General features: G+C 38.9%; 1 protein-coding gene across 3 annotated transcripts in view; it reads left to right on the top strand.

Annotated features, from left to right (window-relative positions):
• P2RY10 (P2Y receptor family member 10) overlaps nucleotides 1-15,870 on the top strand; it is a 304,372-nt gene extending 288,502 nt beyond the window's left edge. For 2 of the 3 annotated variants that reach the window (XM_072745019.1, XM_072745018.1), the window contains exon 2: nucleotides 11,783-15,870. In XM_072745019.1, coding sequence (XP_072601120.1) covers nucleotides 11,832-12,818 — 987 coding nt within the window. In that variant the 5' untranslated portion in view covers nucleotides 11,783-11,831 and the 3' untranslated portion in view covers nucleotides 12,819-15,870. The remainder of the gene's footprint in view (nucleotides 1-11,782) is intronic. The other variant, XM_072745017.1, reaches the window with a different exon arrangement.
• Nucleotides 15,871-26,618: the final 10,748 nt, after the last annotated feature.

The following is a 26,618-nucleotide window of genomic DNA, read 5'->3' on the forward strand; positions in this document are numbered from 1 at the left end:
AGAGAAAGCATTTGACAAAAGACAGCATCCATTCCTGATCAAAACCCTTCAGAGTGTTGGGATGGAGGGAACTTTCCTCGACATCTTAAAAGCCATTTACGAAAAGCCCACAGCAAATATCATTCTCAATGGGGAAGCACTGGGAGCCTTTCCCCTAAGATCAGGAACAAGACAGGGATGTCCACTCTCACCACTGCTGTTCAACATAGTTCTGGAAGTCCTCGACTCAGCAATCAGACAACAAAAAGACATTAAAGGCATTCAAATTGGCAAAGAAGAAGTCAAACTCTCCCTCTTCGCCGATGACATGATACTCTACATAGAAAACCCAAACGCCTCCACCCCAAGATTGCTAGAACTCATACAGCAATTTGGTAGCGTGGCAGGATACAAAATCAATGCCCAGAAATCAATGGCATTTCTATACAGTAACAATGAGACTGAAGAAAGAGAAATTAAGGAGTCAATCCCATTTACAATTGCACCCAAAAGCATAAGATACCTAGGAATAAACCTAACCAAAGAGGTAAAAGATCTATACCCTGAAAACTATAGAACACTTCTGAAAGAAATTGAGGAAGACACAAAGAGATGGAAAAATATTCCATGCTCATGGATTGGCAGAATTAATATTGTAAAAATGTCAATGTTACCCAGGGCAATTTACACGTTTAATGCAATCCCTATCAAAACACCATGGACTTTCTTCAGAGAGTTAGAACAAATTATTTTAAGATTTGTGTGGAATCAGAAAAGACCCCAAATAGCCAGGGGAATTTTAAAAAAGAAAACCAATGCTGGGGGCATCACAATGCCAGATTTCAGGTTGTACTACAAAGCTGTGGTCATCAAGACAGTGTGGTACTGGCACAAAAACAGACACATAGATCAATGGAACAGAATAGAGAACCCAGAAGTGGACCCTGAAATGTATGGTCATCTAATATTCGATAAAGGAGGAAAGACTATCCATTGGAAGAAAGACAGTCTCTTCAATAAATGGTGTTGGGAAAATTGGACATCCACATGCAGAAGAATGAAACTGGACCACTCTCTTTCACCATACACAAAGATAAACTCAAAATGGATGAGAGATCTAAATGTGAGACAAGAGTCCATCAAAATCATAGAAGAGAACACAGGCAACACCCTCTTTGAACTCGGCCACAGTAACTTCTTGCAAGATACATCCACAAAGGCAAAAGAAACAAAAGCAAAAATGAACTATTGGGACTTCATCAAGATAAGAAGCTTTTGCACAGCAAAGGATACAGTCAACAAAACTAAAAGGCAACCTACAGAATGGGAGAAGATATTTGCAAATGACATATCAGATAAAGGGCTAGTTTCCAAAATCTATAAAGAACTTATTAAACTCAACACCAAAGAAACAAACAATCCAATCATGAAATGGACAAAAGACATGAAGAGAAATCTCACAGAGGAAGCCATGGACATGGCCAACATGCACATGAGAAAATGCTCTGCATCACTGGCCATCAGGGAAATACAAATCAAAACCACAATGAGATACCACCTCACACCAGTGAGAATGGGGAAAATTAACAAGGCAGGAAACAACAAATGTTGGAGAGGATGCAGAGAAAAGGGAACCCTCCTGCACTGTTGGTGGGAATGTGAACTGGTGCAGCCACTCTGGAAAACTGTGTGGAGGTTCCTCAAAGAGTTAAAAATAGACCTGCCCTATGACCCAGCAATTGCACTGTTGGGGATTTACCCCAAAGATTCAGATGCAATGAAACGTCGGGACACCTGCACCCCAATGTTTCTATCAGCAATGGCCACAATAGCCAAACTGTGGAAGGAGCCTCGGTGTCCATTGAAAGATGAATGGATAAAGAAGATGTGGTTTATGTATACAATGGAATATTACTCAGCAATTAGAAACGACAAATACCCACCATTTGCTTCAACGTGGATGGAGCTGGAGGGTATTATGCTGAGTGAAATAAGTCAATCGGAGAAGGACAAACAGTGTATGTTCTCATTCATTTGGGGAATATAAATAATAGTGAAAGGGAATATAAAGGAAGGGAAAAGAAATGTTGGGAAATATCAGGAAGGGAGACAGAACATAAAGACTCCTAACTCTGGGAAACGAACTAGGGGTGGTGGAAGGGGAGGAGGGCGGGTGTTGGAGGGGAATGGGTGACGGGCACTGAGGTGGACACTTGACGGGATGAGCACTGGGTGTTTTTCTGTATGTTGGTAAACTGAACAATAAAAATTAATTAAAAATAAAAAAAAGAAAAAAAAAGAAGAGAAAGTAACAGATAAATAAAGATGCATAAAAAAGAAAATAATTATTTTGGGTGTTGGTGAGACTTGATGACAAAGATCTCATGAGAAAGGAGAGCTTGATGATCTAGAGTAAAAGGGAACAACTAATGAAAGAGGATCCTGAGAGAAATAAAATGAATTAAGAGCATGGGAATTCATCTTGAACAACAGGAAAGGCAGCTGTGTTGGGAAGTAAGATGTAGTTGTACATAAGAGTATATGTGTTGGGGGGAGACAGTAGATGAAATTGAGTTGCTTCTCACCCAATAACCTCAATTTTCTCTATGATTTAAGAAGTTAAGACTTTTTGTTGAAGAGTTGTTGGGAATGCAAACTAGTACAGCCATTCTGGAAAATAGTATGGAGGTTTCTCAAAAAGGTATGACTAGAACTACCCTATGACCCAGCAATTTCACTACTAGGTATTTGCCCAAAGAATACAAAAATACTAATTCAAGGTGATACATGCACCCAGATGTTTATAGCCACATTAACTACCACAGCCAAATTATGGAAATTATGCAAAAATCCACTGACTCACTAATGGATGAAGTAGATGCAGTATATGTATATATACAATGGAATATTACTCAGACATAAAAAGAATGAAATCTTGCCATTTGTAATGACATGGATGGAGCTACAGAGTATAATGCTAAGCAAAATAAGTCAATCAGAGAGAGACAAATACAATATGATTTCACTCACATGTATTATTTAAGAAAGCAAACAAATGAACAAAAGGAACAAAAGAGACAAACCAAGAAACAGACTCTTAAGTGGTATAGAGAACAAACTGATGGTTATAGAATGGAGGTAGGTCGGGAGATGGGTAAAAAAATTTGATGGAGATTAAGGAGTGGACTTTGTGTGATGAGCCATAGGTATTGTGTGTAAGTGTTGAGTCACTATATCGTACACGTGAAACTAATATATTTTATGTTAACCAACAAGCATTTAAATAAAAGCCTTAAAAAACAATCTGTGCTGGGAAAGGTAGGGAATGGGAGAGTAGGAGAGAAGAAGCTTTAGTAGGGTTATAAAGATACTGAATGGCCATCATGGAAATGGAAGAATGTACTAATCAAGGATATGCAAAGAGAGGCTTGAGAAAAAAAAAATCTTAGGCTTGAGATCATAAATTTCTGTTTTTGACATTCCAAATGAATCCTAGTATTTTTAATAGGATCATTCAGCAGTTTGGATAGTAAAAAAAATGCACTGTGGACCTGACCTGGGATTAAGGTGTTGCCAGTCTGGTAACAGCAAAAGAATGGCGAACAATGAAGTTAAGGTTTCTTGTGAGAGAGTAGGCGGTTTGACATTTAATGTAGGCTGAGTAAGGGAGGACGTAGGATAAAGGAGGGTGCTGGGTTGAACCATCAGAAATGGAGGGATTTAAATATTTAAAGTCTCCAGGAGTGCATGATGCAAGCTAATATAGTACAACTTGAAGTGAAACTTAATAATTATGATATTAGAGAGTCAAGAATTCATGAGTCTTGGCAGAGAGTACAAATTTGAAAAGTCCTATAATAAGGATAATCTGAAAAGGCTTTGGAAAAGTGCAAAATTGTGATATCTTTTTTTAATATTTCACACATTCTATAACAGAATGTATCTGACACCTCAGTCAAATGATGTCCCAAACTGGCTAATTCCATACATAATTTTTACTTGAAATTCTAATATTCCTGCCATAGCAAGTTCAGAGTTGTTTTTATCTCAATTGTTGCACTAGTAGGGTTACCCAATATACTGTTTGCCTTGAACTTTCACAGGTTTAGCTCTGAAAATCCTACATCTCAGGAAACTGTTAGTTTTAGGCAAACAAAACTGTTGATCACACTACAAACTCCCAGCTGATATGGACTTCCTATCTTTCATGTCCCATCTTTCCAATCTATCTTCTACACTTCTGTCAAAGTGATTGTTTTAAAACCATCAGTATGGGGGTACCTGGGTGGTTCAGTCAGTTAAGCATCTGCTTTCAGCTCAGGTCATAATCCCAGGGTCCTGGGATTGAGCCCCATGTCTGGTCTCCTCCCTCAGTTGGGAGCCTGCTTCTTCCTCTCCCTCTGTTACTCCCCTTGCATGTGCTCATGCTCTCTCTCTCTCTCTCCTCTCTCTCTCTCTCTCTCTCTGTCAAATAAATAAATAAAATATTTTTTAAAACCCACCAGTATGATAATATGACATATCTTCCCAGAATCATTCAATGATTCCCCCTAAAACCTTCCATGATCGTGTTGCCTCTACCATTTTGTTTTTTTTCCTTCGACTATCTTCTCCCATTCTTATTTCTCATTCCACCTTCCCCACCATCTTACTCTGTTTTCCAGCTAGACTAGAACACCTTTTATTGCTATCTATAGGTCATTTATTAACTTCAGGATGTTTGAATGCTATTTATTCATTGCTGTCATTTTTCTCCCACCCTTTATTCTCCTGTACCCTACCCACCCGAACTGCATGTTGAAAATGCATTTATCTTTAAGTTGAACTTCCAATCCTCCTCTTCTGTGCAGGATTCATTTCTACTCCCATAGAGACTTCTTTATTATCTCTCTCATGATATGTTTCAAAAATCTATTATGGTTAGTTATTTTTATATCTATCTCTCTTAAATGACTATAAACATTTTGAGGACAACAATCATGCATTATTCTACTCTGGTATTTCCCACCTCACTCCACCATTCTTAGCAATCAGCATACTGGATACAGTAGTAGCAGAATTTTAATTTGCTTTATGAAATCCTAATCTGCTGAATCCCAGATGAATGCTATTGGTAATACATAATGCAGGCTTTCTTGAAGAGATAAAACTTGATCAAAACTTTAAAGGGCTATTAGGAGTTAAATACAATAGTGTATATCTCAGGCATAGTAAGTTAAGTTCATCTCTGCCTCAACCACCATCTCTATTTTTCCTTCTAACCCTGTCCCTATGGGGACCAATAAGAAAATGCAGATGGCTCGGCACAAGTGCCATCTCTTCTGGCTCAGAATTCAATGGAAACAGCCTGACACTGTAAAAGGAGCATTAAGAGGCCTACAAGTCTGACTTCTGGTCTCAGTTCCATCATATTCTTACTAGATAACCTTGAACAAGGTATTTAATTGTTCATGAATGCATCTCTTTGTCAGTTAAATGCTATGATAGGGATATTACTGTTATTGTCTCACTTACCTCACAGGGATGATGCTATGGTAGTATGAGGATTTCTTATCACCTATGCTATTGACCACAGTTCTTGTCATGCACTGATTATGATTCTGGAGATTTAAAAATATTTCCCCCACCAGGATAGAAGCTTCTCAGGGACAGAGATTATGGCAGATGGTTCTGTATTTTCCACAGGACATAGCACAGAACTTATAGGATTGTGTGTATTAAATATATGTTGATTAAGGCAGCCAGAATCATCAAAAAGCCATGGAAAAAAGCCTAAATAGATTTATTTTTCCTTTATGCTTACTTTTAATATGTGGACCACTTTGGGGACTACAGATGCAGCCTTCTCACTCTCCTTTCAGTTCCTATGCTTAGGTGGGTAAGAAGTAATTTGCTGGTGAGATGAGGCAGTTTTACCCTTTACAGAATGGCAGCCAAGAAAAATAAAGTGTTGAGATGCCTTTAGAAGTAGACCACAAGGGGGATCCCGGGGTGGCTCAGTGGTTTAGCGCCTGCCTTCGGCCCGGGGCATGATCCTGGAGACCTGGGATCGAGTCCCACGTCGGGCTCCCAGGATGGAGCCTTCTTCTCCCTCTGCCTGTGTCTGTGACTGACTCTCTCTCTCTCTCTCTCTCTCTCTCTCTCTTAAGAATAAATAAATAAAAATCTTTAAAAAAAACTCTTAAAAAAAAAAAAAAACGAACAAGTAGACCACAAGGAAAAGCTTCTTTCTGAGGTCCAGACAATAGTCTTAATGATACTCTGAGACCTTGGGTGGTGCTGACTTCTACCCATAGGATATGTCTGACCACTTGTGATTTCCAAGTTAATTATTTTGCATTTCTCTCAAGCTTCTACAGGTAGGAATTTTCTAAGTTCAAAAGGGTAGGTACAAGTAATACTGATGATAATAGCCCAAATCAGAAGACAACATCATAGGGAAATAGCAAGCAACGGAAATGCATTAGTTGACATAATCAAGTTTGTGTATTTGCTTCATACTTCCAATAGGGGCTTTAAACTACTGTCTGCAGTTCAATCTAATTATGCCACTTCTCTGTGAGTGCTTCATAAGTAGCAGGCTGTCCTGGTTGTATGGTGATTTATGTAAGAAATGTTGTTATGGCACTAATGAAGCTAATGGCACAGTGGGTGAAAAAGCCAACAGACAAGAAAACAAACATTTAAATTACAAATGTTGATGCTATGAGAGTATATACTGATATGTAGGTGTACCTGGATAGTTTTGGCAATGAATGTCTCTCTGACTTGCAAACTAAGATTAAAAGGGACCAGACATGTGAAGACCTGAAAGGAGGTAATTCCAGACAGTGAAAATATATGCCGAGGCCTTTGTCAGGAAAAAAGCTTGGCTTGTTCTAGAAACTGAAAACATCTCAGTGTAGTTGAAACATAGAGAATGAAGAAGAGAATGGAATGAGGTGATGTTGAAGGGCACAGGAGACATATTAGTGATCGCTTTTAAGCAGTGGTGGAAAATTTGGCCTTCAAACAATGGAGAGCCACCAAAGGATTTTAGGGAGGAGAATGACATATTTAAAAGAAAGATTATTAGGACCACAATATAGAAAGTGCTAGAAGGGGTAAGTGCCACATCAAAGGTAAAAGAGTATGGAACCAAGCATAGGTTCGAATTCTAATATTAATCCTCTACACAATGCAAGTTTTGTGACTCTGTTGCAACTTATTTAAACTCTTTTGGTCTCAGTTTCCTCATCAGTGGTATGAAAATAATCATATGGCTGCTATGAGGATTAATGAGATAATATACGAAGAATGTTTAGCTTGTAAATAAGTAGTAGTCCTCAATAAATGGTAGCAAAAATGTTAGTGTTAGACACAGTATGGAGAATACACTGCAGAGGATGAGACTAGTGTGCAGAGAGTATGGTAAATCAATCTGTTTTAATAGGAAAAGGGATCTGTTTCAAAAGTCAAGAGGAAAGTTGACAGTGCCCTAGATTCAGATGGCAATAGTGGAAGTACAGATGGATTGGGGAGATTCTTAGGAAGGAGAATCACCTGGTTAAAGATTGGGTATGGAATAAATGTAGTGATAAGGTTAGATGAATCCCTAGTTTCCTGCTTGAGTGTCAGGGAGAGAGTCATGGCACTTAATGAGAAGGGGAGTTCAGACTCCGGAGTGAATCATCAATCTTCCACATTTTTCTGAGACAGGAACCAAAGGTATATGTAGGTTGAAGAAGAGAAAAATTGGCAACATAGGTGGCACAAGCCAACTAGAAATAGTCAACAACCCAACTACAGGCAAAGAGAAACAGAGACAGGGGCAGAAGCAGAGACAGAGAAGGAATGTACTCCGACTTTAGCTCTTCGATTCAGCATTTTTCTGTTAGTGGCTTCTTAAGTTGTTCTCCTTTCTTAAAATTCAGAAATGTCACAGATTGTCCACAGCAAGCTAAATATTTCCTGAGATAACTTATATTTCTCCCCTACTGAAAACAAATTCCCCCATCTTCACCCTACCATGGGGATTTTACATTTAATTGTTACCAGATTTGGGGCAAACTCATCCTATTTTCCCTTCAGTGTGGAGAAGAGATTTTGGAAAGCAGACCATGCAAATCTCTAAGCTCACAATAAACCGAATTGGAGAGGCATAAAAACTGACAGGAAAAAAAGTATGAACTTGATCTCTAGCTTGCTGTTCTGGTTTAATAGGTTTCTGTTATTTAACACAGAGGTGTGAATGGAACATCCCTCTTTAGTAAGTGAAACTTTCTGCACCAGTGAAGCAGGAACAAATGCCCATGTCTATAAAGTACAAAAGTGGAACTGTGATTTGGGTGGGTGTGAGATGTTCTCAGTTCTTGGAATTGTAGTGCACTTGACACATCTTCCCTTGCATTCTCACAGTTTTTGCATGGATAATATACAATGCAGGAACATCGCCAATAATGAAGTCCAAGTGGGTTTTAAGGAGGTATAGATGGCATGTGTGGGGACAGGTGTTTAGTTATATCATAACAGCCTAAATAGATTAATCCTAGTGTTATATAACATTATAAAGTCCTAATATGGGATAGAAAGTTTCTTCTATAATGTGACCTCCAGATATGATAAGCTCCATTTTGTCAAGTAGTTCCTCCTAAGCAGAGAGAAGCAAGTGGTGTAGTGGAAATAGCATACACTTTGGAGAAAATAAAGCATAAGAGTATCTCCCATTTTTTATTTTCTAGGTTTGTTACCCCAGAAAACATACTACATCTCTCTGAACCTCAGTAACCTTATCTGCACTACAAGAGTAATAATAGTACCAACCTCTGGTGATGGCTGTAAGAATGAAATTAGATAATGCATGTGAAAAATTTCATTGCAGATTCTAAGGTGTATTGCTGATCACACTATGATAATTTCTCTTTTCACCTGTGAATAAATCTCCACCTTCAGTTCAAAGTCATTCATACATAAGCAAGATGACTGCATGATTTTTTTAGGGACATATCACAAGCCAAATACCAAGGATAAAATATTAGAGGAGGGGAAGTGAAAATACTCTTTAGAATAATGGGAGGTCAGAATGCTGACTCTTTTCTATATGTGAATTAATCATATGGGGTTCTGCTTTTAATTCACACTACTATTATTTATTTTATTATTTTATTTTTTAATTTTTTAATGGAGTTATATTTGTCAACATATAGTATAACACCCAGTGCTCATCCCGTCAAGTGCCCTCCTCAGTGCCTATCACCCAAACACCCTGTCCCTCAGCCCACCTCCCCATCCACTACCCCTTGGTCATTTCCCAGAGTTAGGAGTCTCTCATGATCTGTCACCCTCTCTGACATTTCCCACTCATTTTCTCTCCTTTCCCTTTTAATCCCTTTCACTATTTTTTATATTCCCCAAATGAATGAGACCATATAATGTTTGGCCTTCTCCGATTGACTTACTTCACTCAGCATAATACCCTCCAGTTCTATCCATGTTGAAACAAATGGTGGGTTTTCATCATTTCTGATGGCTGAGTAATATTCCATTGTATATATGGACCACATCTTCTTTACCCATCCTTCTTTTGATGGACCTCGAGGCTCCTTTCACAGTTTGGCTTTTGTGGACATTGCTGCTATTATAAGCATTAGGGTGCAAGTGTCCTGGCGTTTCACTGCATCTGTATCTTTGGGGTAAATCCTCAGCAGTGCAATTGCTGGGTCGTAGGGCAGTTCTATTTTTAACTCTTTGAGGAACCTCCACACAGTGTTCCAGAGTGGCTGTACCATTTCACATTCTCACCAACAGTGCAAGACGGTTCCCCTTTCTCCACATCCTCTCCAACATTTGTTGTTTGCTGTCTTGTTAATTTTCCCCATTCTCACTGGTGTGAGGTGGTATCTCAGTGTGGTTTTGATTTGTATTTCCCTGATGGCCAGTGATGTAGAGCATTTTCTCATGTGCTTGTTGGCCATGTCTATGTCTTCCTCTGTGAGATCTCTGTTCATGTCTTTTGCCCTTTTCATGATTGGATTGTTTTTTGTTTGTTTGTTTGTTTGTTTTTTTTGCTGTTGAGTTTATTAAGTTCTTTATATATCTTGGATACTAGCCCTTTATCTGGTAGGTCATTTCGAAATCTCTTCTCCCATTCTGTAGGTTGTATTTTAGTTTTGTTGACTGTTTCTTTTGCTGTGCAGAAGCTTTTTATCTTGATGAAGTCCCAGTAGTTCTTTTTTGTTTTTGTTTCCCTTGCCCTCATAGATGTATCTTGCAAGAAGTCGCTGTGGACAAGTTCAAAAAGGGTGTTGCCTGTATTCTCCTTTAGGATTTTGCTGGATTCTTGTCTCACATTTAGATCTTTCATCAATTTTGAGTTTATCTTTGTGTATGGAAATTCACACTACTATTACCTGGAATAGAACTGAAAATGGTATATGAAATCATTCTGCTACATATGAGGAGAATCTAAAAGAAAATCCCTTCTTTGTTTTATAAACTTATTTCAAACAATACAAAACAGAAACAGTTAAAGCAGCTAAAATGTTATTTCACTTAAGAACAACCTAGCAGGACACATTCTTGCAATATGAACAGAAGCTATGCTTGTAAAATTTGTTTTGGGAAGGAAAACAAATGAAAAGAAGGGTGTGTATGAGGATTAGGCACCTTGTACTCCCCTTTGAAGTCCCACATCTTCTGTTTAGTAGTTTTGTGGCCTTAATAAGCCTCTCTTTTGGCCTTACTTCTTCTACATGCGCTATGTGAAGGCTGAATTAAATGATTTTTTAAAGGTTCTTTCCAGTGTAAAATTCTACAGGAGTGTTAAAGTAAAATAATGAAGTTGTTGCTTTCTTATTTGCATGCAATATGTGTAAATACTTGACCAGAACTTGAGAAGTCCTAAAGATTACTTTACATTCACCATGTTCTCTATATATTACATAATGAAAAACACACTAAAGCATAAAATAAGATTAATGACATTCATAATGTTTTTCTTCTTATGATGATTGTTTTAGTGAAAAGTATTAAGCATTAAATTGTTTCCAAAAAAATATTTTGTGACCTATTTTACTGGTGCTCTAATCAATGTTTACTGTGACTGTTGGATAATCTGCCATGTCTGTGGTGTCACACCAGTACTGAATTCTTAGGGAAAAAATTAATCTCTTCCCTTGAAGTTCACTAAGGGAAATTCCTAGTTCAGCTTCTATATTCTCATATTAATAGATTTTTTTCATGTAAATTGGAATAAGACCTAAGCTGAGAGAGAAAGACAAAGTGCACTTATGCTATTGTAATAGAATCATAAGAAGGTAGTGTTCCCAAGTCCTGAAACTCAGCCAGTATATTGGGAATGCTGGCTAAAAACTCAGGGCCATTTTCCAAGTGCTATAGTACTAAAGGTAGGAAGTCAGAGCCCAAAGGATAAGAAAGGGGTTGTAAAAGGTGAGGCTGGATTTCTATTATTGCAATTGTAAATGAGCAGGGCTTGGGACAAGGAAAATTTGGAGGCAAAAGGAACAGACTGAAATGCCATACCCTTTTTGTTGTGGTAAGAACAATAAGCTAAATATTTCATGACATCCTTGCCTATAAGACATGAGTTTAACAATTTGAGAGGGCAGTTTCGGAACAATTCCATGGTTGCCTGATTCATTAGGTGACCTTGGATCAGTAGTATATCTTCCTTTAGCATCTGCTGCTTCATCTGGAAATAGGTCTTTTCTAATTTTAATATTGTTACTTTCAATATAAAAAGGAAACTGGGTGTTGGCTATAGAACTGGTTAGTAATTATCCTCTTTTTTTCTTTGATTAAACAGGGATTATAAATCCACAGCCTACCTTGATGAGTATACTGAAATATTCAAGATGTATAGCAACAGTACCAGCAATGTTGAGACTGACTGCAGTGCTACTAATGTGACATTTCAGAACTCCCTCTATGCAACCACCTACATCCTCATATTCATCCCTGGTCTTCTGGCCAACAGTGCAGCCTTGTGGGTTCTGTGCCGCTTCATCAGCAAGAAAAATAAAGCCATCATTTTCATGATCAACCTCTCCGTGGCTGACCTTGCTCATGTGCTGTCCTTACCCCTCCGGATTTACTATTACATCAGCCACCACTGGCCCTTCCCAAAGGCCCTTTGCTTGCTGTGCTTCTACCTGAAGTATCTCAACATGTATGCCAGCATTTGTTTCCTGACATGCATCAGCCTTCAGAGATGTTTCTTTCTCCTCAAGCCCTTTAGGGCCAGAAACTGGAAGCGTAGGTATGATGTGGGCATCAGTGCTGCCATCTGGATCATCGTGGGAACTGCCTGCTTGCCATTTCCCCTTGTGAGAAGCACATACTTGGGCAACAAGACTGAGTCCTGTTTTGCTGATCTTGGTTATAAGAAAATGAATGTAGTGGCTTTGGTTGGAATGATTACAGTTGCTGAGCTGGCAGGATTTGTGGTCCCAGTAGTAATCATCGCATGGTGTACTTGGAAAACGACTATATCCTTGAGACAGCCACCAATGGCTTTCCAAGGAATCAGTGAGAGGCAGAAAGCACTGCGGATGGTTTTTATGTGTGCTGCAGTCTTTTTCATCTGCTTTACTCCATATCATATTAACTTTATTTTTTACACTATGGTGAAGGAAACCATCATTAGTAGTTGTCCCATCGTCCAAAGCACACTGTATTTCCACCCTTTTTGTCTATGCCTTGCAAGTATCTGCTGTCTTTTGGATCCAATTCTTTATTATTTCATGGCCTCAGAGTTTCGTGACCAAATATCTCGCCATGGAAGTTCTGTGACCCGTTCCCGCCTTATGAGCAGGGAAAGTGGTTCATCAATGATTAGCTGAAAATAAAGTAACTTTTCAATTATGACTTAAACTATGTTTCCTAGCTTTTCCCAAAAGATATAGTGACCAGCCAGACAATTTGTTTAATGGAAATTTGGGAACAATGGAAATCTTCTTGTGTGATAGTTGTGGTCAAAGGGATGTAACGGGAGAGGCAGTGTGTAAGAAATGTGGGAGAGGTAGGGAAGATAGAATTTGCCTGTTTCCTCTTTGAAATTCAAGATACTTTCTTAAGAGACCTAGCTCAAGTTTTTACAGATATTTTCATCCAAATGAAAACTGGATATTTTATCTTAAACATTTATTCAGTAAATATGCTGTTACTAAGATAGAATAAATACATAAATCTTGGGCAGCCCTGGTGGCCCAGCGGCTTAGCGCCGCCTTCAGCCCGGGGTGTGATCCTGGAGACCTGGGATCGAGTTCCACATCAGGCTCTCTGCATGGAGCCTGTTTCTCCCTTTGCCTGTGTCTCTGCCTCTCTCTCTCTCTCTCTCTCTCTCTCTCTCGCTCTCTGTGTCTCTCAAGAAAAAATAAATAAAGTTTTTAAAACAATAGTGAATCTTTTTCTAAACTGTAAAAGTAAATATTTTTATATGAAGACTTTTATTTGTGAATGACAGTTACATTCTTTAACCTTTCTAAGAGATAAAAGGGGAATGGCAATTGAAGTAATGTGTGCATAAATTTCAGGGCCACAAACCTAATACTTAATAAAGGGCATGGAAATTTGTTCATTCACTGAAAATATATTGGATGCTTATTGTATTCTGGGTTACCAATTTCTTGGGTACTTTCACAATAGAGCAAACATCTCATCTGGCCCTTCTAATAAACTTGTGGAAGTTTCCAATACAAATGAGTAAGTAGAATCTCCGAGAAGTGAAGTAACTTGCCTGAGGATAAATAGTGGTGAGCTAAAATTTGTCCTGTATACACCAGATATGCTTAAGTTATTCCTTTTATATGTGTTGTTACTTTTACTAGATCAATATTATACTTGACTTAAATGGTGAAGACACAGACCAAAGCTAAGCTGCATGAGACCAAGACCATTTCTACACAATTTGCTTGAGATTATCTGAAAAGTCTGAGTTATGCAGATGGCATATCAGGCTTCAGGCTATAAAGTATCAAATAATAAATAGATAGTTTTTTCTAATGCTGTCCCAATCTACAGTCTTAAGGATCAGGGATATAGACGACCCAAAGAGTTCATTATTTCATACCAAATATATTTTAGGGCTTAACATAGGTCATACAAAACCCATGATTAGATGAAAGAAAGAAGACTATAAAGCTGACAGATGTAGAAGTTCCTTATATATTTTGGATATTAAACCCTTATTGGATATATCATTTCAAATATCTTCTGTTCAGTAGATTGCTTTTTTTTGTTTTGTTTTGTTAATGGTTTCCTTCAGTGTGCAAAACCTCTTTTATTTTGATGTAGTCCCAAGGTTTTATTTTTGTTTTTGTTTCCCTTGACTTAGTTGACTCATCTAATATTGCTATGGGGAAATGAGCAAAAAAAAAAATCTGAGAGATGAACATTCTGTGAAGTCTAGATTTTTTTGGAGCTTGCCCAACTTCTTTCTTTTTAAACATTACTATGCATCACTGCGAACAAATTTGTGTTTATTAAAAGAGTTCTGTCAATAGAGCTCACAGAATTTCATTGGAAATAGAAAACATTACCAAATCATAAGTGAATTGGTTAAAAACATATGTGCTCCTTCTGGCAATTCCTTATCTTAATTTTTCTAGTGGTTATGTCTATTATTACAGAGACATTATGGAGGATTTGAATATAAGCAATCCTCAGCTTCTCAAGTTGGCCTTTATGAAGCTCAATACATTACTATCATCACTTATGCCTGAAATTTAAATAGCACAGACACTTTGCATGCAGGAAGGAGAAGGGAAGTGATTGTTTTCAGAATATCCATTTGAACAGCCTGGCTGAGGAGGAGGAGGAAGGAGCAAAGACTAAAAAGAAGAAATTAAAAAAAGAAGAACAACAAGGTTTCTGGAGAGGAAGAGATTTCTGTAATTATAAATTAATGAAATTGATTTTCTTGTGCTTTATTAACCTACACCTGAAAGCACTGCTTAAAGAAGGTTTCCAGGTATGTTTAGAGTCAATGGAAGCATTATTAGAATGACTGCCTAGATGGCCCACTCTAAAGACATAATTTTGAAAGAAAACTACTTGCAACTACACTTCCTGCTGTTTGCAGAGGAAAATACTCACATCTACTTTGAAGTCATTGCCTAGAGATAGTGCTTTGAACATAGGATTTGTATATTAGTGGGCTAATTAATATACGTACCTTTCATTTGGCCACCATTAAAGTGGAATCTTTGGACTTTTTGACATATGAATCCTTGTTGTAATGAGAGAAAAATACAACATCAAAGTAAGTAATGGCTGGTTCTTGAATTTTAAAGGCTGAGATGCCTTATACAATGCTGGCAGAAAGATGAAAATGTTTGATCTTATGAGATAACAGCTCAGAAAATTGGTAAGATTGCTTTATTACAACAAACAACAATTTTAACACTTATCTGTATACTTATTACAGAGACATGATGCAGGACAAATAAGACAGGAAAACATATCTCCTTGAACAGGCTTTTCAAAATGTCACCAAAAAAATCTATATATTTGCCTCTATATGCCTGCAAGATACTTGCCAAAATCCCCTTAGATACAGTTCAGAATCTTATAATACTGATAAAAGACTCTTTAAACTGATAGTTTCAGTAAAAAGAAGGAAGAAGTTTTTTTTTTAAGAAGGAAGAAGTTTTGAGAGATAAAATAACTTTGAACAACAATGTATATGACCTTAAATGCAGTTTATGCATGATTTGTTATGCTGTTTATCTTTACAAAGATTTAAAGATGAGCATAGAGTACAGATATAACAATTTTCATAGATTAAATAAATTATTCTTGTGTAGCATGTAGTCATTTCTATAAAAATGTTAAGCATAATGCTCTTATTTGAAAATTTAACTTTCTTGCTATTAAATTGCTACTGGAAGTAAATCGGTTTTTCCTTACATTCTTTTGCACATTTTACAGTATTATAACCCACCATAAAAGTAAACTTAGTGCTTATAATATAAACTTAAAACTACATTCCACTTTTAAGTAGTAAGTAGTTTAGGTGTCATATTAATTATTTGGACCAAATACTAAGTCTTTAGGTGCATTACGAATTCAATATATAGTTACAAGTAGAAGTGTGCTATTATCCCCTAAGTCTCTGAAAAAGTGAATTAATCTCCCAGGTCTCAAAATTTACCACTCATGAATAATTAAGGTATTTTGAGAATTTTCAACGTACAGAATTGATAAAGTAGAATGGGTGACGGGCACTGAGGTGGACACTTGACGGGATGAGCACTGGGTGTTTTTCTGTATGTTGGTAAATTGAACACCAATAAAAATTAATTAAAAAAAAAAAAAGAAAAAGAAAAGGAACAACCAGTTTACAGAAGATGAATTTCAAATTGGCTACTATCAGGAAAGAAAGTGGCAAAATTCCAGTAGCTTTTATTATATACTAGTAGATTTTCTGATCTTCTGGTGTTGGGAGTAAACTTCCATGACCTCAATTTCCATCTGAATTGAGTCTTACATGATGGCAATGTTTTCAAGTTGTTGCCAAATATAGAGGAAGAGTAAGCATCTTTATTGGAAACTCTCCTGAACCAAAAGTAGAAAGGGGAAAAATATTGGGAGGTGACTAATACTGAATACTATAGTTTGGCTAGAAATATACAGGAGAGCAGGAAGTAATGAGACGGTAACATTTAGAGATCTGGTTCCAGTTCGAAATGGCGACACTGAAAGAACCTGAACTCACCTCCTCCTAAGAACACATCAAATCTAGAGCTATATATCAAACAATTTTATTTGGGAAAAACAAAACCAAAAACTAAACACTGACAGAATGACTCCTTTGCATTTGAAAATGAGAAGGAAACCACCTTCTGCATAAGGAAAGCGGAGATGCAATCTCACCATAAACTCCTCCCCTGGCTCAGTGATCCACAATTGCAGGCGGTGGTGGGGAAATAAAAATCCGGAGCTTCAACTTGAGGAACAAAGTTTTTATACCCCAAATTGGGCACTCCATTTTTAAGACTGATATGTGAGAGACAAGCCTCAAAAACATCTGACTTTAACGACCAATAAGTCTTAACCCCATGAACCCATGATGCTGTGGCAAATAAAGGCCTCCTTTGCACAGTCATTCATTTTAAGGCTCAGTATAGAAGAAACCCCTTGAAAAAGTGCATAGACTTTATGTGAGACAGAATAATTTGCAAATTTTAGCACATTGGTCTGAGGGTCAGGTGTCTGCTGAAATACTCTTAATAATCTTTAGGCACAGAGACAAGTGGACAGCATATTTCTACTCTCCCTCAGGCCTACTAAAGTTTATGTACAACACCTTTTATTTTCTTTTATTCTTACTTTCCTTTCCCTTTTTATTTTTTACTTTTCTATTTTTTCCTTTTTCTTTTTTTTACAGCTGTTTCCACCTTTGCATTCCTTCTCCACCTCACTGGAGCCAGTGGAAACAATTTTTCCACTCTCCCTCTGTCACACCCCAGAGCACTAGTATCTTCTAAAATAAAGCTTCCACACATATCTGGTGCCCAAATTTTTACATTTGATGACCTGACTTTTGTGGCTGCTAACTAAGGGATAGCTCTTGATCACTTGACTATGGAGACCTAGGAGGCTTACGATTATAAGTCCTGTTGTACTGTAACAATTGAACAGTTTGTAGTATACTACCACTACCAAGATACTACACTGATATCAGGTTGAAATACACATGTTCTTCTGAAAAAGAGGTTATTTGGTTGTGACCTTTACATTCCTCTGCCTTGCTCCAGCTCATTGGTACCTTACATATAGTAGTTTATACCTTCTCTGGTACCATGATTTTTGTGGCTGCTGCCAAAGGACACCTCTACATTGCCTAGCTCTGGTGGCTAGCAGGACTTAACACTCATAGTTCTCATAGAGCCGTAGCCAATGGACTAAGTATTCTTTTACAATTACCACCCTGAGGGTACAGCAAGGGACAACAGACGCAAGACCTCACTCTTTCTGTGAAAGAGGTATAATTAGCTTATTATCAAAGCAGCAGCCTGAACGTCAGGTTTCTAATTAAGCATATATATAAGGCCTGACTGTAAATCTTTCCTGAGACCTTAGAGGGTGGCACTATTGTAGGAGGGCAAGACCTCAGCGGGTAAAAGAAACAATGACAACAGGGACAGACATAAATGGCAACAGCTTTATATGTGTGGCAAAAGCCAATTATTCCTGCCATTGGTCCAAACTGAAAGCAGTACATGTTGAAAGCAGCAATGATAGTGGATAAATAGCCAGGCCTACTGAGGTCAATTCTCCACGCCCACAAACCCCTAGTTAATGCTTCTGTGGGACCCATGCACTTAGACATGTATGCAGTTCCCGGCTACCCCTCTCATGATTGGTTTCTTGAGTTATTTTTCCTTCCTTATCTCCACATACTTCACATTCTACAATAATAAAATGGAGATCCAACTAGGACTCAGGACTTCACTTTGGCGCCTGCACTTCTTGGTGGTGTCCCTGACAGTGTAGCCCCTTTTGGGTGACTCTTTGTTCCAAGATATTGATTCTGAGTAATCATTCCATCTCTCATCAGAACTCACCACAAGGCAGCACTATTTTATGCTCTTCCTTTGCCATGCTTCAGAGTGCCAGCACCTCTGAGGTATTTATATGTATCTGGTGCCCCAGTTTCTATGTATGGTGCCCTGATTTCTACAGCTGCCACCCAGGGGATAATCCTTGAATACCTGTCTCTGCTGGCCAGGGAACATTATGTTTCTGGGCCCCACAGGTCTGTGACAATCAGAAATATAGTTCTTGGGAGGCTACTATCCCTAAGGCACTGCATAGGCAGCAGACTGAAACACACACCTATCTATTCTCTCTTGCTTATCCTGGAACTTCAGTCTTAGGGGCAGGTTTAAAATATGGCACACACGTAGAGTTATAAAGTTGCTCTCAGAAAATATAGGTTAGGGAACACTACGTTTTTCCACCCCTCTACCTCACTATGGCTTATTGGCATTTCCCAGAATAAAGACTATACACTTATGTGGAAGCCCAATTTCTGTGACTGCTGCTCAGGGAACAACTATAGCCTGGCTCTGGTGTCCAGTGGAGATCACTCTTGCAGTCTTATGAGACTACACATATTTTCATTCTCTAAAAGCTGTTGCCTGAGGGTCTGGTTTTTAATCATACTGAATATAGATGCTGATTGAGATCCTCTGGGACTTTTACATATTAGCACACCCTCAACTTCTAGGAGCTATTAAAAATAAAATAGGCTGTCTGGATAATCACAAAGGTCTGAGAGAAAACCGAGAGCTAGGGGAGGGTTGAACAACAAGGTTCAATTCCTATATGAGGCCAAACCTTCATAACAGGGAGAGGTGGTTGTTTCATCTAATGTATACAAACCAAAATAGAGAGTCAAGGAAAATTAAAACAAAACAAAACAAAACAGGAACATTTTCCAAATGAAAGAAAAAGATAAAACCTCAGGGAAGAAAATACTTAATGAAACAGAGATAAATAATTTACTTGATAAAGAGTTCAAAGTAATGGTTGTAAAGATGCTCACTGGGATGCCTGGGTAGCTCAGTTGGCTAAGCATCTAACTCTTGATTTTGGCTCAGGTCATGATCTGAGTTGTGCGATCAAGCCCTGCAGCTGGCTTCATGCTCAGCACAGAGTCTGCTTGAGATTCTCTCTTTCCTTCTGCCTCTGTCCCTCCCCCTACACAGTCTCTCTCCCTTTCTTTATCTCTCAAATAAATAAAATATATTTTTAAAGTTCGCACTGAACTCAGGAGAAGAATAAATAAACACAGTGAGAACTCCAACAGATAGAAAACATGAGAAAGTACCAAACAGGAGTCACAAAGCTAAAGAATATATTGACTGAACTGAGAAATACATTAGAGGGGATCAATAGCAGACTAGATTAAACAGGAAGGGTTAGTGAACTCAAAGACAAGTAAGAGAAACTCACCCAATAAAAGGAGCAAAAAAAGGAAAAAAGTGAAGATAGCTTAAGGGAATTATGGGGAAACATCAGCCCAACTAACATTCACATTGTGGTAATCAGAAAGAGAATATAGAAAGAGAGAGACAATTCATTTCAAGAAGTAATGGCTGAAAACGTTCTTAACAAATAGATAAAAAAAAGTCCAAAGAATTCCAAAAATCATGAATGCACACCAAGAGACATTATAATTTAAAATGTCAAAAGTTAAAGAAAAAGAAAAAAATCTTAAAAGCAGCAAGAGAAGAACAAATTGTTACAGACAAAAAAACCCACAAAAACAAAAACAAAATGCTGATAAGACTATTAGCAAACTTTTCAGGTCAGAAAGAGTACTATGATATTTCCAAAGTGATGAAAGAAAAAAAATCCCAACTAAGAATGCTCTATCTGGCAAAGTCATCATTCAAAATTGAAAGAGAGATAAATAGTTTTTCATACAAGCAAAAGTTAAAATTTTTCAGCACTATACCAGACTTGCAAAAAATATTAAAAGAATTTTCTGAAGGTGAAGAGATGAGACACAAATCAATAACAAGAAAATACATGAAAGTATAAATCACACCGGAAAAGGTAAATATGGTAAATATAGTGGATTAATTGCTTACAAAGCTAGTAAGAAGGTTAAAAGACAAAAGTAGTACAAATAACTGTAACGGCAGTAATTAGGTAATAAGCAAGATGTACAATGTGACATCAAAAACAAAATATGGGAGGAGAGTAAAAGTTTAGAGCTTAAGAATACATTTAAACTCAAGTTGTTATCAACTTAAAATAGACAATTATAAATATAAGTCATTACAAGAAACCATCATAGTAACCACAAAGCAAAATTTTGTAGTAGGAGTAATGTCACCAAAATGGTGACATAAGTTTTTCCTGATTGCATGACCCCTCACAAGAGCAGCTCACATTTTTAAAAGATTTTATTCGCAGGGAGCCTGAAGTGGGACTCAATCCTGGATCTCCAGGATCACACGCTGAGCCAAAGGCAGACGCTCAACCACTGAGCCACCCAGGTGTCCCCAGCTCACAATTTTTAAAGAAAAAGGAGAAAATCTTAGACCACTGGGGTGAGACAGAAGCACTCTAATTGCACCACAGAGGCGAAGACAAACTACGTTAAAAGAGTAAGGGAGATGGCTACACATTGATCACATTGCCCCTTCCCTAGGCCGGCAGAGCACCACACTGAGAGGCTTTCCCTGAGTCACTGGATTTTCCAATGGGAAAGAACCTAGGGGGAGAACCAGCCCTTCTTTAGCATTGTGGATTGCATTGTGAGAGCGCCTACTCTGACTTTGCATCATGAGGATTGCAGGAGAATCTGTAGAGCTCAACAACTGGGAATCTAACAGTGATGGAGAAGAGGCAAGGGGTTTGAAACAACCAATACATGGATATTGGCAGACCGAGTTCATACATGCAGTGTCCAAAAAGTAATCCTAACCAGAAGCTATGCCGGTCCACAGAGCCAAAACGGGCACACTATGACTAGGGAACTTTGCAAGGCTTGGATATCCTGATTTGGATCCTCAGATGAGGATTTTTTCTGGTCTTAGAACCTGGTTTGCCGGGGAAGGAGGGGCAAGATGGCGGAAGAGTAGGGTCCCCAAATCACCTGCCCCACTAAATTACCTAGATAACCTTCAAATAATCCTGAAAATCTACGAATTCGGCCTGAGACTTAAAGAGAGACCAGCTGGAATGCTACAGTGAGAAGAGTTCGCGCTTCTATCAAGGTAGGAAGACGGGAAAAAAGAAATAAAGAAACAAAAGGCCTCCAAGGGGGAGGGGCCCCGCGAGGAGCCGGGCTGAGGACGGGGCGAGTGTCCCCAGGACAGGAGAGCCCCGTCCCGGAGGAGCAGGAGCTGCACCAATCTTCCCCGCAGAAAGGGGCCCGCAGGGAGTTAGAGCAGGACCCCAGGAGGGCAGGGAGGCCCTCGGGCTCCCGGGGACACTAACAGACAATTGCGCGCCAGGGGGAGTGCACCGAGCTCCCTAAGGGCTGCAGCCCGCGCACACATTGACCCGGGAGCAGCTCGGAGGGGGCTGCGCAGCCCCGGGAGCAGCTCGACGGTGGCGGCTCCGGCAGAGGAAGCGGCTCCACGTGGAGGGGGCTGCGCGGCTCCGGGAGCAGCTCGGAGGGACTCGGGTGGAGGCTCCGCGGAGAGGTGGCTGTGCGGCCTGGAGTGCGAATCTAACAGCGCAGGCCCCGGACCACAGGGCGCCGGGACACAGCCCAGGATCCGGCCTCCCCCCAGGACAGGCAGAGGCCTGGAGGGCCCAGGACAGCAAGGACACTCCTGCCCCGAGCTGAGCAGATCAGCGGCCCCGCCCTGGAGCCGCCAGGCCCTGTGGACTGAGAACTCCGTAGTTACTGCAGGAGCTAAATCCAGGCTTCCAGAGCTGCTGCAGCCACTGGAGTTGTTCCTCCTGGGGACTCACGGGGTAAATAACCCCCACTGAGTCCTGCACCAGGCAGGGGGCTGAGCAGCTCCCCCAAGTGCTAACACCTGAAAATCAGCACAACAGGCCCCTCCCCCAGAAGACCAGCTAGACAGAAAAGTTCCAGGGGAAGTCAAGAGACATAACGTATACAGAATCAGAAGATACTTCCCTGTGTTTTTTTTTTTTTTTGATTTCTGATTGCTTCCCCCACCCCTTTTTCCCCTTTCTTTCTTTTTCTTTCTCTTTTTCTTCTCTTCTTTCCTTTTTTTCTTCCTTTTTTCTTTTTTTTTTCTTTTTCTCTTTTCTTTCCTTCTTTCTCTCCTCTCTTTTGCTCCTTTTCCCAATACAACTTGTTTTTGCCCACTCAGCACTAAGCAAAATGACTAGAAGAAAAACCTCACCTCAAAAGAAAGAATCAGAAACAGTCCTCTCTCCCACAGAGTTACAAAATCTGGATTACAATTCAATGTCAAAAGCCAATTCAGAAGCACTATTATACAGCTATTGGTGGCTCTAGAAAAAAGCATAAAGGACTCAAAAGATGTCATGACTGCAGAATTTAGATAAAATCAGGCAGAAATTAAAAATCAATTGAATGAGATGCAATCCAAATTAGAAGTCCTAAACATGAGGGTTAAAGAGGTGGAAGAACGAGTGAGTGACATCTAAGACAAGTTGATGGCAAAGAGGGAAACTGAGAAAAAAAGAGACAGACAATTAAAAGACCATGAAGACAGATTAAGGGAAATAAACGACAGCCTGAGGAAGAAAAACCTATGTTTATTGGCGTCCCCTAGGGCACCGAAAGGAACAGAGGTCCAGAATAGGTATTTGAACAAATCCAAGCTGAAAACGTTACTAATCTGGGAAGGGAAACAGGCATTCAGATGCAGGAAATAGAGAGATCCCCCCCTAAAATCAATAAAAACCATTCAACACCTCGACATTTAATAATGAAGCTTCAAAATTCCAAAGATAAAGAGAAGATCCTTAAAGCAACAAGAGACAAAAAATCCCTGACTTTTATGGGGAGGAGTATTAGGGTAACAGCAGACCTCTCCACAGAGACCTGGCAGGCCAAAAGGGCTGGTACGACATATTCAGGGTCCTTAATTAGAAAAACATGCAACCAAGAATACTTTATCCAGCAAGCCTCTCATTCAAAATGGAAGGAGAGATAAAGAGCTTCCAAGACAGGCAGGAACTGAAAGAATATGTGACCTCCAAACCAGCTCTGCAAGAAATTTTAAGGGGGACTCTAAAAATTCCCCTTTAAGAAGAAGTTCAGTGGAACAATCCACAAAAACAAGGACTGAATAGATATCATGATGACACTAAACCCATATCTTTCAATATTAACTCTGAACGTGAACGGGCTTAATGACCCCATCAAAAGGCGCAGGGTTTCAGACTGGTTAAAAAAACAGGACCCATCTATTTGCTGTCTACAAGAGACTCACTTTAGACAGAAGGACACCTACAGCCTGAAAATAAAAGATTGGAGAACCATTTACCATTCAAATGGTCCTCAAAAGAAAGCAGGGGTAGCCATCCTTATATCAGAGAATTTAAAATTACCTGGAAGACTGTAGTGAGAGATGAAGAGGGATACTATCTCATACTTAAAGGATCTATCCAACAAGAGGACTTAACAATCCTCAATATATATGCCCCGAATGGGAGCTGCCAATTATTTAAACCAATTAATAACCAAAGTGAAGAAATACTTAGATAATAATACACTTATACTTGGTGACTTCAATATAGTGTTTTCTACACTCGATAGGTCTTCTAAGCACAACATCTCCAAAGAAACAGAGCTTTAAATGATACACTGGACAAGATGGATTTCACAGATATCTACAGAACTTTACATCCAAACTCAACTGAATACACATTCTTCTCAAGTGCACATGGAACTTTCTCCAAAATAGACCACATACTGGGTCACAAATCGGGTCTGAACAGATACCAAAAGATTGGGATTGTCCCCTGCATATTCTCAGACCATAATGCCTTGAAATTAGAACTAAATCACAAGAAGAAGTTTGGAAGGACCTCAAACACATGGAGGTAAAGGACCATCCTGCTAAAAGATGAAAGGGTCAACCAGGTACTTAAGGAAGAATTAAAAATATTCATGGAAACTAATGAGAATGAAGATACAACCATTCAAAATCGTTGGGATGCAGCAAAAGCAGTCCTAAGGGGGAAATACATTGCAATGCAAGCATCCATTCAATAACTGGAAAGAACTCAAATACAAAAACTAACCTAACACATAAAGCATCTAGAGAAAAAACAGCAGGTAGATCCTACACCCAGCAGAAGAAAAGAGTTAATTAAAATTCGAGCAGAACTCAACGAAATCGAGACCAGAAGAACTGTGGAACAGATCAACAGAACCAGGAGTTGGTTCTTTGAAAGAATTAATAAGATAGATAAACCATTACCCAACCTTATTAAAAAGAAGAGAGAGAAGACTCAAATTAATAAAATCATGAATGAGAAAGAAGAGATCACTACCAACACCAAGGAAATACAAACGATTTTAAAAACATATTATGAACAGCTCTACGCGAATAAATTAGGCAATCTAGAAGAAATGGACCCATTCCTGGAAAGCCACAAACTACCAAAACTGGAGCAGGAAGAAATAGAAAACCTGAAAAGGCCAATAACCAGGGAGGAAATTGAAGCAGTCATCAAAAACTTTCCAAGACACAAGAGTCCAGGGCCAGATGGCTTCCCAAGGGAATTCTATCAAACGTTTAAAGAAGAAAGCATACCTATTCTACTAAAGCTGTTTGGAAAGATAGAAAGAGTTGGAGTACTTCCAAATTCGTTCTGTGAGGCCAGCATCACCTTATTTCCAAAACCAGACAAAGACCCCACGAAAAAGGAGAATTACAGACCAATATCCCTGATGAACATGGATGCAAAAATTCTCAACAAGATACTAGCCAATAGGATCCGACAGTACATTAAGATAATTATTCACTATGACGAAGTAGGATTTATTCCCGGGACACAAAGCTGGTTCAACGCTCGTAAAACAATCAATGTGATTCATCATATCAGCAAGAGAAAAACCAAGAACAATATGATCCACTCATTAGATGCAGAGAAAACATTTGACAAAATACAGCATCCATTCCTGATCAAAACTCTTCAGAGTGTAGGGACAGAGGGAACATTCCTCAGCATCTTAAAAGCCATCTACGAAAAAAAAAAAAGCCATCTACGAAAGCCCACAGCAAATATCATTCTCAATGGGGAAGCACTGGGAGCCTTTCCCCTAAGATCAGGAACAAGACTGGGATGTTCACTCTCACCACTGCTATTCAACATAGTACTGGAAGTCCTAGCCTCAGCAATCAGCAACAAAAAGACATTAAAGGGATTCAAATTGGCAAAGAAGAAGTCAAACTCTCCCTCTTCGCCGATGAAATGATACTCTACATAAAAAACCCAAAAGACTCCACCCCAACATTGCTAGAACTCATACAGCAATTTGGTAGTGTGGCAGGATACAAAATCAATGGCTTTTCTATACGCTAACAATGAGACTGAAGAAAGAGAAATTAAGGAGTCAATCCCATTTACAATTGCACCCAAAAGCATAAGATACCTAGGAATAAACCTAACCAAAGAGGTAAAGGATCTATACCCTAAAAACTATAGAACACTTCTGAAAGAAATTGAGGAATACACAGAGATGGAAAAATATTCCATGCTCATGGGTTGGCAGAATTAATATTGTGAAAATGTCAATGTTACCCAGGGCAATTTACACGTTTAATGCAATCCTTATCCAAATACCATGGACTTTCAAAGAGTGAGAACAATTTATTTTAAGATTTGTGTGGAATCAGAAAAGACCCCGAATAGCCAAAGGAATATTTAAAAAGTAAACCATAGCTGGGGGCATCACAATGCCAGATTTCAGGGTGTACTACAAAGCTGTGGTCATCAAGACAGTGTGGTACTGGCACAAAAACAGACACATAGATCAATGGAACAGAATAGAGAACCCAGAAGTGGAACCTGAACTTCATGGTCAACTAACATTCGATAAAGGAGGAAAGACTATCCATTGGAAGAAAGTCTCTTCAATAAATGGTGCTGGGAAAATTGGACATCCACATGCAGAAGAAGGAAACTCGACCACTCTCTTTCACCATAGACAAAGATAA

This window comes from Vulpes vulpes, chromosome X (genome assembly GCF_048418805.1).
Source record: "Vulpes vulpes isolate BD-2025 chromosome X, VulVul3, whole genome shotgun sequence".
NCBI classification, from domain to species: domain Eukaryota; kingdom Metazoa; phylum Chordata; class Mammalia; order Carnivora; family Canidae; genus Vulpes; species Vulpes vulpes.